Genomic DNA, 13,997 nt, shown 5'->3' with positions numbered 1-13,997 from the left:
CTTTATGAATTTTGACCTCTTCCAGTGGTAGCCAAACAAAGAAATACATTAAAATAACACAGTCATTCAAAGTTGTGTGATACTGATGACTGCTATGTACAAAGATCTATCTATACCACAACAACACAACAACATAATAAGAAAACAAATTATAGCCAAACAGAGTTGGGGGGGGGGGGGTAGAGGAGAAGGGGGGGGGTAGGAAGGGGAAAGGGGGAGGGAGGAAGAGATCTGACACAATACAACAACATAAACCAGCAGAATTTGTATGGGATGAATACTTCCCATAGACTTGTGTGCATTGCATGCATCCTCTATAGGGCTCACACCCATAAATATTTCCCCATAGGGACGTGTGTTAAAAATCAAATTTCAAAAAATTCTGTAAAATAGCTGGGAGAAATGAGGTGTTTCAGCTTCACTAACCTGGATAAGTTAGATGTACCCTTTCATCCATCAAATTCTCAGGGTGGATAATTCAGTTCAAATTCTGTTCAGGGGTACGAAAAGCCAGACTACGAGTTCTTGTCACTCAAAAAGTCACCCATTTTCCGTGCACGTACCCAATGAAATATAGTCCCCTCAAATTCCACCAGAAAAGCTTTCATCTTCTAACCAAAATGCAATTTGTAGAGGAATTCATACTCAATATCTACAGCTATTCAGTTTTTTGCCAAACTGCATCATTGATTTTTAATTAATTTTTTTCTTCATTTATTTTGGTATCTTTGGTACGAATTTGTGAAGGGGTTTCGGACATTCCATTGTATTTACGGGTGTGAGCCCTTTAACATGCATATATTAACACATATAACCACAACCTCTTGATATCATCCAGGTAAACTGCTGGTTAAGAGTCTACCTTGGATTCATGAGTGTCAATTCTGGGGGTATATTCACAGATTACCCAGGCGTGTCATTCTTTCTTCACATCAAGGCTTGCATGGTATGTGTCAGCTCCTCTCAGAACAATCACCTACAGAGCAGGAAGTTGATGTCTCATAAACTAGGTACAAAAGGCCATATTCTACCCTATCCTTCCCCTCCAATCTGCCTTGAACATCTCATTATTCTCACTAATCTGAATATCCCCACGTGACAGAGGCAATTTTAGATGAAACACTAACGGAATACCTACAGCCATCCACACAACGTCTACGCCTCATTTTGCACTGTGTAGAACTTTGATAACTTACAAATCTCAATGGATAAAGCTGGCTACGGGTACATCAGAATACCAAGTTTTCGTAGAATCTTTTATTGCATTCTGCAAACACTCAACGTCTGCGATTGCTATGGTGATGTACAAAACTAGCACCCAGGGAAAATCTAGGGTCAGAGGATCCATTTTCCCCCATCCCCCAAAAGTTTTGAAGATCCAGTGAGAAATGTTTTGTCATGCTGATTTGCCTCTAACAGGATATTGGTCTATGGGGTGAGGTGTTGTTGTTGTTTTTTTTTTGTGCTAGTGACTGATGACTACTAGTAGTATTCACTTGTAAAAACATTTTCCTTTAAGACATCATTGTCAACACTAAAGTGACTTGCAGGTACAACTGATTATGGTGCTCTTCTTCAAGTGACTGTTTTTATTTTATTTTATTTTATTTTTTATTTTTTATTTTTTTTATTTATTTATTTATTTATTTATTTTTTTTGGGGGGGGGGGATCAAAAGCTATGCCTGGCTCTTGTAGCGGCAGTTGCCCGCAGAAGAAATGATTCCTCATGTAATCAATAGTGTGAAACATGTGACTAACTAATCAGAAAACATGGAGTACAACTGAATCATGACAGAGCAATGAATAATTGCATGCCAATGATATCATCTTATATTATATGTATATAATATATAATATATAAGATATGGGTAATGAATATAGAGCCTATAGATGTGTTCATGGTTATTCTAATGTGACCCAAATGGCACTCCTTCATTTTGAACAGAAAATGCCAAAACAAGATTTCTTCTGAACTGGACATTTGCATGACAGAGATTCTCTCTCACTGATAAGGAACAAAACAGTTTTTCATTCACTTACACGAACTGTATTGATATGAAATAAGGCATATCTTGTACAGGTTTCCAGGCTAGGAAAAAAAAATCTGACATTTATTTTCCAAGAAATAATGACTGGAGAATCTGACAACAAAGAGTTTTGAAATCAAGTCAAAGATGTATGGGCCAACAATTATTTTGCTCACATTAATTACAGTTTTGAATGACATATTTGACCACTAAAACTTAATGACAATACACTGTAGATGTAAATTCACTAATACAAAAAAAGGAACAAGAAAGAACATTGTATATCTATTGTTGTGTGAAAATGATTTGCTTCAGAATGGTCTCATATTCAAGTAATGTGCAGTTTAATGCTTCCAGATTAGCGTCCCTGGTCAGTGACGGAGCATTAATCTGCACATTACTTGAATATGAGACCGTTCTGAAGCAAATCATTTTCACACAACAATAGATATACAATGAACTCTTGAATGAATCCCATAAGGATTGGAACAATCATCTCCCAGCATTTCCACTGATTCCCACTGATCAGTTACTAGCCTTCCCCTTTAAATATTTCATCTCTTTGTAAGGCAACATAGAGAAACTTTAAAGGTAAAATACAAAAGAAGCACTTCAAATTCCCACTAGTACATTGTATGTGACTCAAGCTAACATTTGGTTTCAGAAACATGTCAAAATTGTGGACGAAGCCTGTGGGTTTAGCAGAGAGAATTTACTGTGTTTGCTGAAGTTTTTTTTTAAATTTGCATTGACTGCGTGATGGTCGAACATAAAGTTAAAGTCTGATTCAGTCATTTAAAATTTCATTTCGACATACTGTTTAAATGTGTCTTTGCAACTAAAGTTTTTACTGGAAGTCACAATGACCCTATTTCTTGTCTAAACTCTTCATGATAGCTTGCCAATGTGGGCCAGCTCACCTGCTTGCAATGTAGATAATACAGCGAAATTATTCAGGCATATATAGATATAGTCAAAATCTTAACCACTAAAAGCAAATGCAACAAGATTAAATTTTGTACTTTTGGGGGGAAACAAATGTAGACAAAAGTACTAAATACAGGGTAGCTTGTTCAATACAGCAAAGGTCTCTTTCTGAGAAAATAAAGCATGTTTATGGCTATTCTGTAGTATGCATGATAAGCACTTTGACAGAGTTCTGCGGGGAGGATAAATCATACTTTAATGACTGTCTCTATGGGGAAAACCCCCTTTCTGCCTGAAATCTGGCTTTTCTAGATCAGGGGAGGCAAAATGAAAATTACAATATGCTGAAGGTCAGAGGTGAAACAGACACACCTCTCAGAGTCAAGGTAGTGTCAGCTATCATCAGAAAGCTATCAACATGTGCTCTCCCCACCCCTTACTCACTGCCCCTCCCTCTTCCCATTCATACACTTTTCTCACATGGTAATAAAACTCTGACCGCTTTTCAATTCACTTTCACCCTTGACATTCTAAACTACAATGTTTGAAGAGGAAGTCACATTTGACTAAACATGAAAGTAACTTCAAATGGTTCACCTTGAAAGTGAAGTTACTAGTACTTAGTCAAATGATGATGACATGTTACCATTCGGGCCTAGGGCAATAACCCTCAGGCAATTACTCAGGACCCTTCCCCTGGCCTAATCCTGGCCTAATGCTAGTCCTAATCCTGAACCTGATCCAAATGTTAACTCAAACACTAACCCTAAATCTAACCCTAACCCTAATCTTTACTCTAACCTTACCATAAACCAGTAATTAGCAGGGGGGGGGGGGGATTTTCCTTGGCAGTAATTGCCCTGATACCATTGTATAAAGATTTTCTCTTTAATAGTGCAATGGACACATCACACCTAGTTTAGAAATGGATTAGTATGCAATGTTACTTTGATAGTACCAAACAACAACAACTAGCATCAAGAGATTGATATTAAGTGCCATTCTACCCACCCTGCCATTTTGAACTTCATGCTGATTTTAATTTGAATAAAAATCTACCAATCAATCAATCAAGCAATCAATAAATGAACAGAGACAAAGTAAAATCAGATGTCATATTGTAATAATACAAAACCAGCATCAAGTAATACTTTTACGGTGCAATAAGATTTCTTTTTCAACTTGACTTTGATAAACTCATATACATATATATATATATATATATATATATATACACTTTGATAAATTCATATAAACAAAATAAAAGAAAATGTATTGGATTCACACTATTCATTAGTGGTTTTAACATAAATTGGCATTGCATCTTAACTCTCCTCTAATGGCACCATTATACTACTGAAATTGTACACCCGCAGAATAGCAATGAAAATGCCAGACTTGATATGTCGCAAACAAAAAGTTTCAAGGAAGATGTCACTGACGCCTTAGCAGAGTTGAAACAGGAAATAGCTCGGCAGAAAATATGAAATTTCTGACGTCAGCTAAACTACTGCACAATTTACATTCTAAGAAAGGTTGCATTGCATTGTACCATGCACCAAGGATTTTCTTTCCCTATTATTATTTTTTTCCCAATCCATGCAATCCAATATGTACCTATCCAACATGAACTGTGTCCACACAATAGTGAGTGTGTCTAGCTTGGTTGGTTTTGAAGGGCGTGTCAGAGAATGAAACACACAGTAATATTTGTAATGCCTTATTCACCACTCAGTGGTACCATTTGGTGCAAGCGTATGACCTGAATGGGCCAGCAAACAAAGCAAGGCATTATTTGCAAAGCCAGTTACGTGTAATACTGCAGCCCCTTTCCCTTACTTCCTGGTATTGTAACTGTATTCTGTGAATGCCTCAATATTGTTGTATACAGCCTGTGTCCATTCTAGCCTGTACTCAATTTGTTAAATCTTTACTGGTGGAACCACTTGATATCATGGCATCCTCATCTCTACAGAAAATGTGATGCAGAATCATTTTTAAATCCAATATCAAAGTTTAACCAAAGATGGTATTTCACATAGGAATCATGTGCACTGATTTCTGACTGGCTGCATTTGTGTATTGAGAGGGAAAAAAATTGTAAGAATGCTGGGCATTTCACTCTTTTCTTGTGTTTACACTTTGTATATAATAGTTTTCTTTTTTTTTTTCTTCAATTAATTTTTCTTCAATTAAGTTGAAAATATGTTATGGCAATAGATGGACATTAATAATTTATTCAGCTCAAAAGATGTTTCTACAACTAAGGGTAAACTTATGTTTGAGTCTCAAACTGTATCCAAGACTAAAGAGATACTGATGTAAATATGACAAAGTGGGTTTCGTCACTGTGTACAGAAAGAAAATTTTAAAGATCACACTTTAGAATGAATTGGTATGCAGTGTTCTAAAAAAAACCCCACACACACACATATGTGTAGACTTAACGAATTAAGATTGGTCTTTGTTCATCTGAAACATATTTTGTTATTCTCTATGACATTAAAGCCATGTCTATGGGGCAGAACTGCAGTCAACCCTTGACATTTACTCGCTGGCAGGCTCAGGCAGGATGCATGAAAAATTCATGTCAAGGTGCGCTCTAGTTGCAACATCCTGAAGCCTGAGCAGTTCCTAAGATACAATGTCACACATCACGATGTTTGGGTAAACCATCTTCACTCTGTGGTCAGAGGCTAAATTTGAACATCCAATAATTTCAAACATAAAGAGAACTGAAACCATCTCTGAAGGGTAGTGTGAGGAAGAAGAAAAAGAAGAAAAAAAAAGGCAAACTCGGAAATCAGCATTTGGCTTCCCCACGCCATCTCCGCTCAACTACAAAAATTTTCATTAGATTTGTAATTCAGATCATCTCATATCCTTATGCGGAGCAATAAGACATTATGTCACGAGCATCTGACAGAACAACATATGGATGTTCTATGACTGTGTGCATGCTTCCATAATAAACAAATACCTATAGATGATGCCCGCTTAGCATTACAATAAACATTACAAGAAATCTATATATTTACATGAGAAAACCAATTACAAAAGTGGGGAAAAATCATAGGATGTGGTCAAAGGAGCCTCATCAGAAAACACAATTTCTAACAAAGGAAAAATCACAGAAAAATCTGCAAATACATCTACACATCATCACTTTAGCAGCATAACTCCTTGGTGTCATCAATCAATGTATAAGTAGACTCAGTACTTACAGTTTTTAGAAGGCAAATATTTTCCCTCAGAGCTCCGATGCACCCAAATGTGGCCATTATGAGGATGACTGCCCCGATTATGGTGAACCAGAGAACTGGGTCCACATACCATGATGTGCTTAGCTCATCCAAGTTGCTAAAGAAATCCTGGTGGCAGAAACACAATCCAAAGACTTGTAAGCACGTATAGAAGGTTTGAAGGCAATCGCTGACTGCGCTCTGATAAAAAGTCTAGACGTTTAGCCCCCACATCCTTGTCAAATATTTCATCGGAACAGTTCATATTAGATGAGAATTCTTTTCTAAAACAAATTTAACACAATGAAAATCAAAAATTATAAATCATATAACAGGTAAGATATAATCAATATATAAGTATGCATTTTCTACTAAATATTGTATCACAATTTCAGAGGAATAGCTCAGATATGGCCCGTATTATCAATTCATATTTCAAGATTCTTTAACGTAATTATCACTTCTAGTGTCTTCTTCAAAATGTTTTTTTCAATTTCACTGAATATTTGAAACACTCGGTAGGTTTCATGAACCTAGTGTATCATTCTCGTATACATTTATTACTTGTAAGGCATCATCTAACTGACAGCAGTACCCCTTTTATAAAACATCACTGACCCGACATTTATGTCTGAAAATAAAGACATACCAGTCCCTACGAGCTATGTTCCATCCAATTCCTAACACTCCCCATCATTTTAGTTGAACATTATTGCACAGCTGCCATCAAGCACTAGTGAAGTTCTCAATATGTTAATCTCAAATTCCACTCTCACATACTTAAGATGAGGGATGAACAATAACGAGACCATTAATCAAACATGTGCTGAAATACGAAACCAAGATCGCATGCAGCAGTATTCCATTTATCACTCCTGGCACTGACTTTGAAGTGGCATATGGCCATGCTAATGTATCACATGTCCTCCTAAATTTCAATCAACATTATGGGGCAAAACACATCTGTACGCACTTCACCATAGTTTTCTGTTGAACATTTAGTTGAGAAGAATCGTGTGGTTTTGAAGATCTTAGTTTACAAGGGGCTAAATGAACTTCAGTCTTGTGACAAGCACACATCAGGTTAATAGGCAATGCCGCACTCAGATCATCTCATGCAAAAACACAGAAACTGAAACAAATAAACAACTTTAAAGTACCAGCTTCATGTATTACCTACAGGTACCTCATCAGTGCACACGATTCTATATCAACAGAGCACTTTCTTCATGAAGACAAAGTGAAAATTGCCAAGGGTATCTTGCAATGCCAACTTACTCTATCAAGCCACGCCCAGATTCCAATTCCTATAAGTCCCCCACCAGCCAGCTGTAAGATAAAAGGAATAAGAAAAATTATTAGTATAAAACAAAAAACTGCATCTAAATATTTGCATGCTCTTTTATCATATATATTCAATTTAATCCATTTTGATTTTCTTCTTTCACAGAACATAATGTAAGAAAATTACAGATGATCTTGAGTACACATTAATTGGCTGTATGTTGAAATTAGAGGCAAATATCAATTTAAAGTAATTGAAAGCATGTACACAAAGTTTCAAACCAAATTTGTTACATTGATCCATGCTCTGAGGGAAAATAAGAATGCCTCACATGGTAATTTCAAAAAATCTGTCTTTCTTTCCCACTCAGACTTGCCTGACCTAGCATCAAATAATGTGTACACAATCTACACTCATCCTGTAGAAAGGCACATGTCTTCAGCAGCTTCCTGTATTTCATGAGTTTCTTGGGCCCCAATCACTTAATGTTCCAGATGGCTGAATGTTTGGACCTTGAACTTGATGCCGCTAGATTGGAAGTGCTTACGCCTTACGGATGGTATGACGATCTGAGACAAGGGTCACACCAAGGTAACTTTAAAGACTCCCTGACTTCCCATTCAATGTGGGCTTCTGCCTATGTGATCGAGTCTGGAAATCGCGTGGGCTTCTGCCTATGTGATCGAGCCTGGAAATCACAAATCTTAGAATTGCTGCATTAAAGTATTTTTATCATCAATTCCTAATCATAAATTTTTTACTTCAATTATTTTGTTCCTGCATCCAAATATCTCTACCCTAGAAAACATTTTTTCTTTTTGAGGTTTTGTCAAAAATGAAGTCAGCCAAAATGGGCAACACAATGCCAAATGATATGCACTGATACCAACTATTACACAAAGCAAAAATCAACATGCAAAAACAGTACCAGTATAGTCATTGCTTGATGGAAAATGTTCCATGACTGAGTCTGTGGCAAAGAGAAGTTTGGAATTGCATTGCATAAAACCTATTTTGCCATTTTGAGTTGGAGCACCGAGTTATGGCAAGATGCATTTTATCGTCCATTAGATATTGTAATTCTTATTTCAGCTGACTTTATTGCTGACGACACCACGAAAGGCACGAAAGATGTCCTACAGATGGAGCTAAGTGGGCAAAGTAGAAATGTATAGAAAATGGAATGATTGAAAAAAAGGTGATATGTATTCAAACCAAACAATTCTTGAACTTGTGATGTGAAGACCTAATCATATCAGCAGAGAAGTCATTGTGGAATGGGATATCATGGGAGCAGAACTAATGTTGGTCGACCTTTAAGATGATCATCCAACATGTCTACTTTAAATTCATTTTCAGCAACAGGTGGGTCTAGACAATAGCAACAGACATCCCCTGAATGCCACAGGTGGAGCACAAAGGGAAACCATTTGGAAATGGAGAGACGAGCCAGCGAAACTTAACAATGCTGTAAAACAATAGGTTAAAAAAAGTAAGAAAGAACAAAGAGAGATAGAAATAACAATAGGTACCTATTTCAACATATCTGTGTAGTTTGCTTTCAATGTTAGGGATGTGTGCAAGGACAGAACTTGGATATTTGACATGATAGGTGGGGTATATGAGGACCAATGGTGGTGTCAATAGGAAACACTCCTATCCCTGTTGATTAAAGACGGTGAACTGAGGTAATTTTGACAGGGGTTTATCAAATGGGATGTACAAGAGCCAGTGGTACCACCAATGGGAACCTCTCATCCCCGTTGATCAGTGAAGGGGGTCTTTAGATTAGGATAACAAGGGTTTTGCAGACATGCTACATGAGATCTACATTTATGACGACCAGTGGTGGAGCTAATGGGAACCTCTCATCCTTTTTGATAAGTGAGAGGAGACTGAAATCGGGAGGGCAATTCACGAAGCATTTTGTCATATATACTTTTTTTTCAGACAAACTGTTATAAGCTGTACAGAAATCCTTGCATCTGATTGGCTGGGAGCAAATACGTCAGAAAAAATATCCGACAAAACACTTCTTGAAAGGCCCTCAGTTCAAATGGGATCCACATTGATGTATAAGAGCTAGCGGTTGCAGAAGAGTGACCACTCCTTTGCGGTTTATCAGTGAGAAGAGATCAAGATCAGTGGTACTTACAGGAGCTTTCAATTAAAAGCTAGAGGGGAATACATGTATGGTTACTGCATTCATTTTACTTCGCTTGTATGAAGCATTTTGAAAATGAAGTGGCTGTCCACTTAACTGTGAGTGTGAGAAAGTGCTCACAGAAACTGAAATCTCCTTCACAACTGTGTGGGGACTGAGAAAAGTTTTGTATACTTTACAGCTCCATCATAATCATGAGGAAGTTGAATATCACTGACAATGGGGACTGTGTGTATATATTGAATCGATTGCATAGAGACTGATGGTACTTTCATACAACACAATTTAGTCACTTGTTTTCAAACGAAAGTCTTTAAAGTGGTGGAAGATAAAAGGAAACACCTTGATATGCCAGTGTTCAATCTGAGTAGTCTGACCAATATTTTGACGTGGTGGTCTGGGGCTTTCTTTTTAAACAGCGTTTGGTAAAACACACACACTCGTGCACACACACACTTGCACACACACACACACACACAAACACACAAGTAGTGAAACCTTTGCTGTATCAGACAGGTGATGAAAATTGATTGCAAATGTGTGGAGCTGTATGAAGGCAAAATAACTATTGCTAACCAGCAACTCAGAATATAAATCCTAGTCAAGTGACAGCGATGTGATGGGAACTCCTCACTTAATTGTATGTATAGAAAAACAAATCATACTATCTTTTATTTCAGGGAATGGAAGCTTTGTTTGTTTGTTTGATTTGGTATGTTTGTTTGGGTTTTTTTTTTTCGTTTCTGTCGCTGCTTTCAATAAAACAGCTTTTTCTTTGGGGTAGACTATATCCAGGTAACAAATCACTATTAGTATTCAGAAAGTTTGAGCACAGTGGAAAGTGATACCTGCAAAAATGAAATATGATTAAATCTGTCACCTTGTTTCATTTCCTCAAGAAGAGTAGAGTACAAGTAGGTACAGCTGTATACTTTAAAGGAGCTTAAGAACTGTAGAAACCCTTGAGGAGCATGTTCTGAATGTAAGATGACTTTTAAAGGGGAAATCCAGTCCAAAAATAAGTTAAGCTGAGGAAAATCTTATGAGTTCAATGGTAAAAATTTGACTGAAGTCGGATGAGAAATAAGGAAGTTGTGAAATTTTGAAGATTTGCTGATTTCTGCAAAACAGTTCTTGTACAGTGGATATGAATATGCAAATGAGTGAGCTGACCATGTCATAACCTCACAATTTTCCACTGATCGTATACAAAAAATGATGAAAATTCAACGTTTCTGTCATTGAAGTCTGAAATATGATGTTATTCGTGGTTGAAGAACTTCAGAATACTGATCAGTTTCACAGGATTTGAACCTCAGGCATAATTGTGTTTGAATCAAAAACCAGAAATTTCAAAATTTTATGTACAAACTATATGGCAAGTTGTGAGGGGATAACATGCTCACTTCGCCATTTGCATATTCATATTGACCATTCAAGAACTGCTTCCTCAAAAATTAGTGAAACTTCAAAATGTCATAACTTCCTTATTGTTAATCCGATTTCGATCAAAACTTAACTGTTGAACTAGTAATATTCTATTCTTTCTTTATCAGACTAACTTATATTTGGACTGGATTTTCCCTTTAATGGAATCAGGATCTACACAGATGGGAGTCTACACAAATCTGTACACATGTACAGTCTATCTCTGTGGTTCACTCAATCCTTCAAGATACCTGAACATAGAATTTGATCGATTCAAAACTAACATGTACATTTGCCTTGAGTATTCAGTGGTAAAGAATGCTGTACTACAACTTCACTTTGCAATAATAAAAAGTGAATGAAGAGCAAAATGAACAAATAAATGGATACAAACATGACGCGTTTGGCTCATACGTGAACCAACCATCCACACAAAATGGCAAGTCCATAATGGATGAACATCACAGGAAAAGACAAGGATGGTGTAATTATTCTGTTTTGTGTATGGATAATGTTTGTGCCTGTGATGTCATCACACATATTGTGCACTTTCACCTTGTGGAATTGAAATGCACTGTTAAACAAATTTCTGGTTCGGCAAATCACTATTATTCATCAACCAGCTTGAAGGCAATGCTTAACGTTCCCTTTGTAAGACCACCTCATCGGCCATGAAATTTCACTGGTGAGTCACTTTTTCTATATGCTGGTCACACAAACACACACACACACACACACACACACACACACACACACACATGTATGCATAATACACAGACCTTGTGCTTGGCTATATTTACACAACACTTCAAAAAAACTCTAAATGGCTAAGAGGTACTTCACTGGAGAAACTGTTGAGAGTGGCCACCACAAATGGGCAGAAATACCCTTATCTCACAAATTTGCATGATGTGCATCATGGACTTAAAGTTGAGATAATGGCAAATTTAACAATATTGCCCAAATTGACAGCCCTGCAACTAGAATTGGGATATCAAGCCAGTATTCACTGACCATTTCACTTGTACCACCTCTAAGTCAAATCATCTATGCACTACACAATCCATTATTACACTGACCATTAGGCCAAAAAAAAAATTGTTGCATTGGCGTAACCCGCCCGACCCTAAAAATTCCGCCGACCCCATGTTTTTTAATTATTTTTTTTTGCTATCGATATCAAATATCTTGTTGATTGCGATCGCGATCGCACAAACCCGGAAGTGGAAACGGCTCTGGGGATATCGGATGTACGAGGGAGAGATCTAGCGCCTCGCATAAGCCTTCCTTGATCAGTACGTCATCTGTTTCCAACACGGACACGTACTCTAACAAGATTTATTCAGTGTATACGTAGCATTCAGATTGCGATGTATTGTGCACAGTTGCAGTTTTGCCATAGGTTTCTTGTGTGGAGAACTTACACGAATCTGTATATGTGGGACTGTAATAGAGATCGCCGTGTGCGATGAAAAGATCGTACATATGGGTCAATTTGCATCTATCTTATCTAAGTCAAAATAGTAAAATATGAAGTGAAAACATTCAGGATAGGGATTTCAACATCTTTAAATTCTGTGAAGGGGTATAATTCCAGTAATATCGGCCTCATAAATGATTTGTAGAATAGATGAACACAGCACATTCGGTGCAGCAGTTGTAACTCACTAACTGTTTACTGAGCTGAGCACCAGTTTTACATGTAAAATGCAGGTAGCAAAAAAAAAAAAAAAAAAAAAAATCCGCCCGACCGACCCTATTTGAAAATCTCATGTTACGCCAATGCAACAATTTTTTTTTTTTGGCCTTAGTAAAACACATGCTGTATTTGTATGATACATATTACTGTATTTAAGCTGTTATTTTCGCAAAGGTTATAATTAATCAACAAATTTTGCAAATCACTGTTGGACCACGAAATTGACAACATGCAAAAATGTTGTCATACACTAGGGTATTAGTCCACTTTACCGGTTCAATAGCATCAGTATCAAATCGTGAAAACAACATCTTGTGTAAATGTCTGGAACTTCCCCATTTGCGAAAATATCGATGCGCAAAAATAACAGCTTACACAGTATATTTCACGGTACAATTGTACATGTGTCTGCAACTACCATCCATCAACATACATTCTTCATTGCAGTTGATATCAAGCAACAAGTGAGTCACTCTCGGTACTATGGAGAGTGCATTTCAAAGCATGCAGAATGTGCACTGGATGCAGGACTTGCCCCACAGCCTGTGGAGGGTCACAACACAATGTCGATCACACACTCACTTCTCACATAATCTATGAACAGGACGACTATCAATGTGCGTCAGCATGCTTCCATTTGCATTACCAGGAAACCAGGCTGCCTGAAAAATATATCACAAAATGGAGCGGTAGATTGCTTGTCGGAATTTGACAAATGAAAAAAAAAAAAAACGATAATGATTTATAATTGTGTGAATCATCGCAGAACGGATTTATATCATTACCTGGTAAATTGTGAAATAATTAGCAGACAGAGCTTTGTTCAATGGGTTCCTTTAAATCAAGCAATTTAGATGTTTTAATTATCTGGTCACATCTAGGCTATTTTTTTCAGAAGATGGCAGACTGTGAATGATTGCCTTGAAAGCATACATTGTATCTAAACAGAACATGTTGAGTAAAGTAGTAAAGTAGCACTATACCAGTGCATACACTTCTGTTGATAGCATTGATTAGAGAAATGGTCTACAATTGTATGCCATTCAATACGTACCAGGCACAATCAAGCATAGTAATTAGCATAATTAATTTCTGCAGAATTAGATGACTCACTAGGGATATTATACACATGTAGATAGTAAAATACAACAGCCATCTTTATACTCAGTGTCTGAAATTTCTTTGAATATTCTTGAATGGGGGAAAGGGTGAATGGAGGGGGTG

At 37.0% G+C, this 13,997-nt stretch overlaps 1 protein-coding gene across 1 annotated transcript in view; it reads right to left on the bottom strand.

Moving 5' to 3' along the window:
- Positions 1-13,997, bottom strand: part of LOC139728844 (tetraspanin-17-like) — a 76,720-nt gene that overhangs the window by 49,852 nt on the left and 12,871 nt on the right. Inside the window, exons 2-3 of the mRNA XM_071639783.1 lie at positions 7,476-7,526; positions 6,180-6,326 (exon numbers count right to left, since the gene is read on the bottom strand). Coding sequence (XP_071495884.1) covers positions 6,180-6,326; positions 7,476-7,526 — 198 coding nt within the window. The remainder of the gene's footprint in view (positions 1-6,179; positions 6,327-7,475; positions 7,527-13,997) is intronic.

The sequence above is a fragment of the Diadema antillarum genome, unplaced genomic scaffold (assembly GCF_040938485.1).
Source record: "Diadema antillarum isolate AM-2024a unplaced genomic scaffold, OU_Dant_1.0 seq00000203_RagTag, whole genome shotgun sequence".
Classification (NCBI taxonomy): domain Eukaryota; kingdom Metazoa; phylum Echinodermata; class Echinoidea; order Diadematoida; family Diadematidae; genus Diadema; species Diadema antillarum.
Note: the sequence above shows the minus strand (reverse complement) of the source record. Positions and strands in the feature narration are given on the sequence as shown.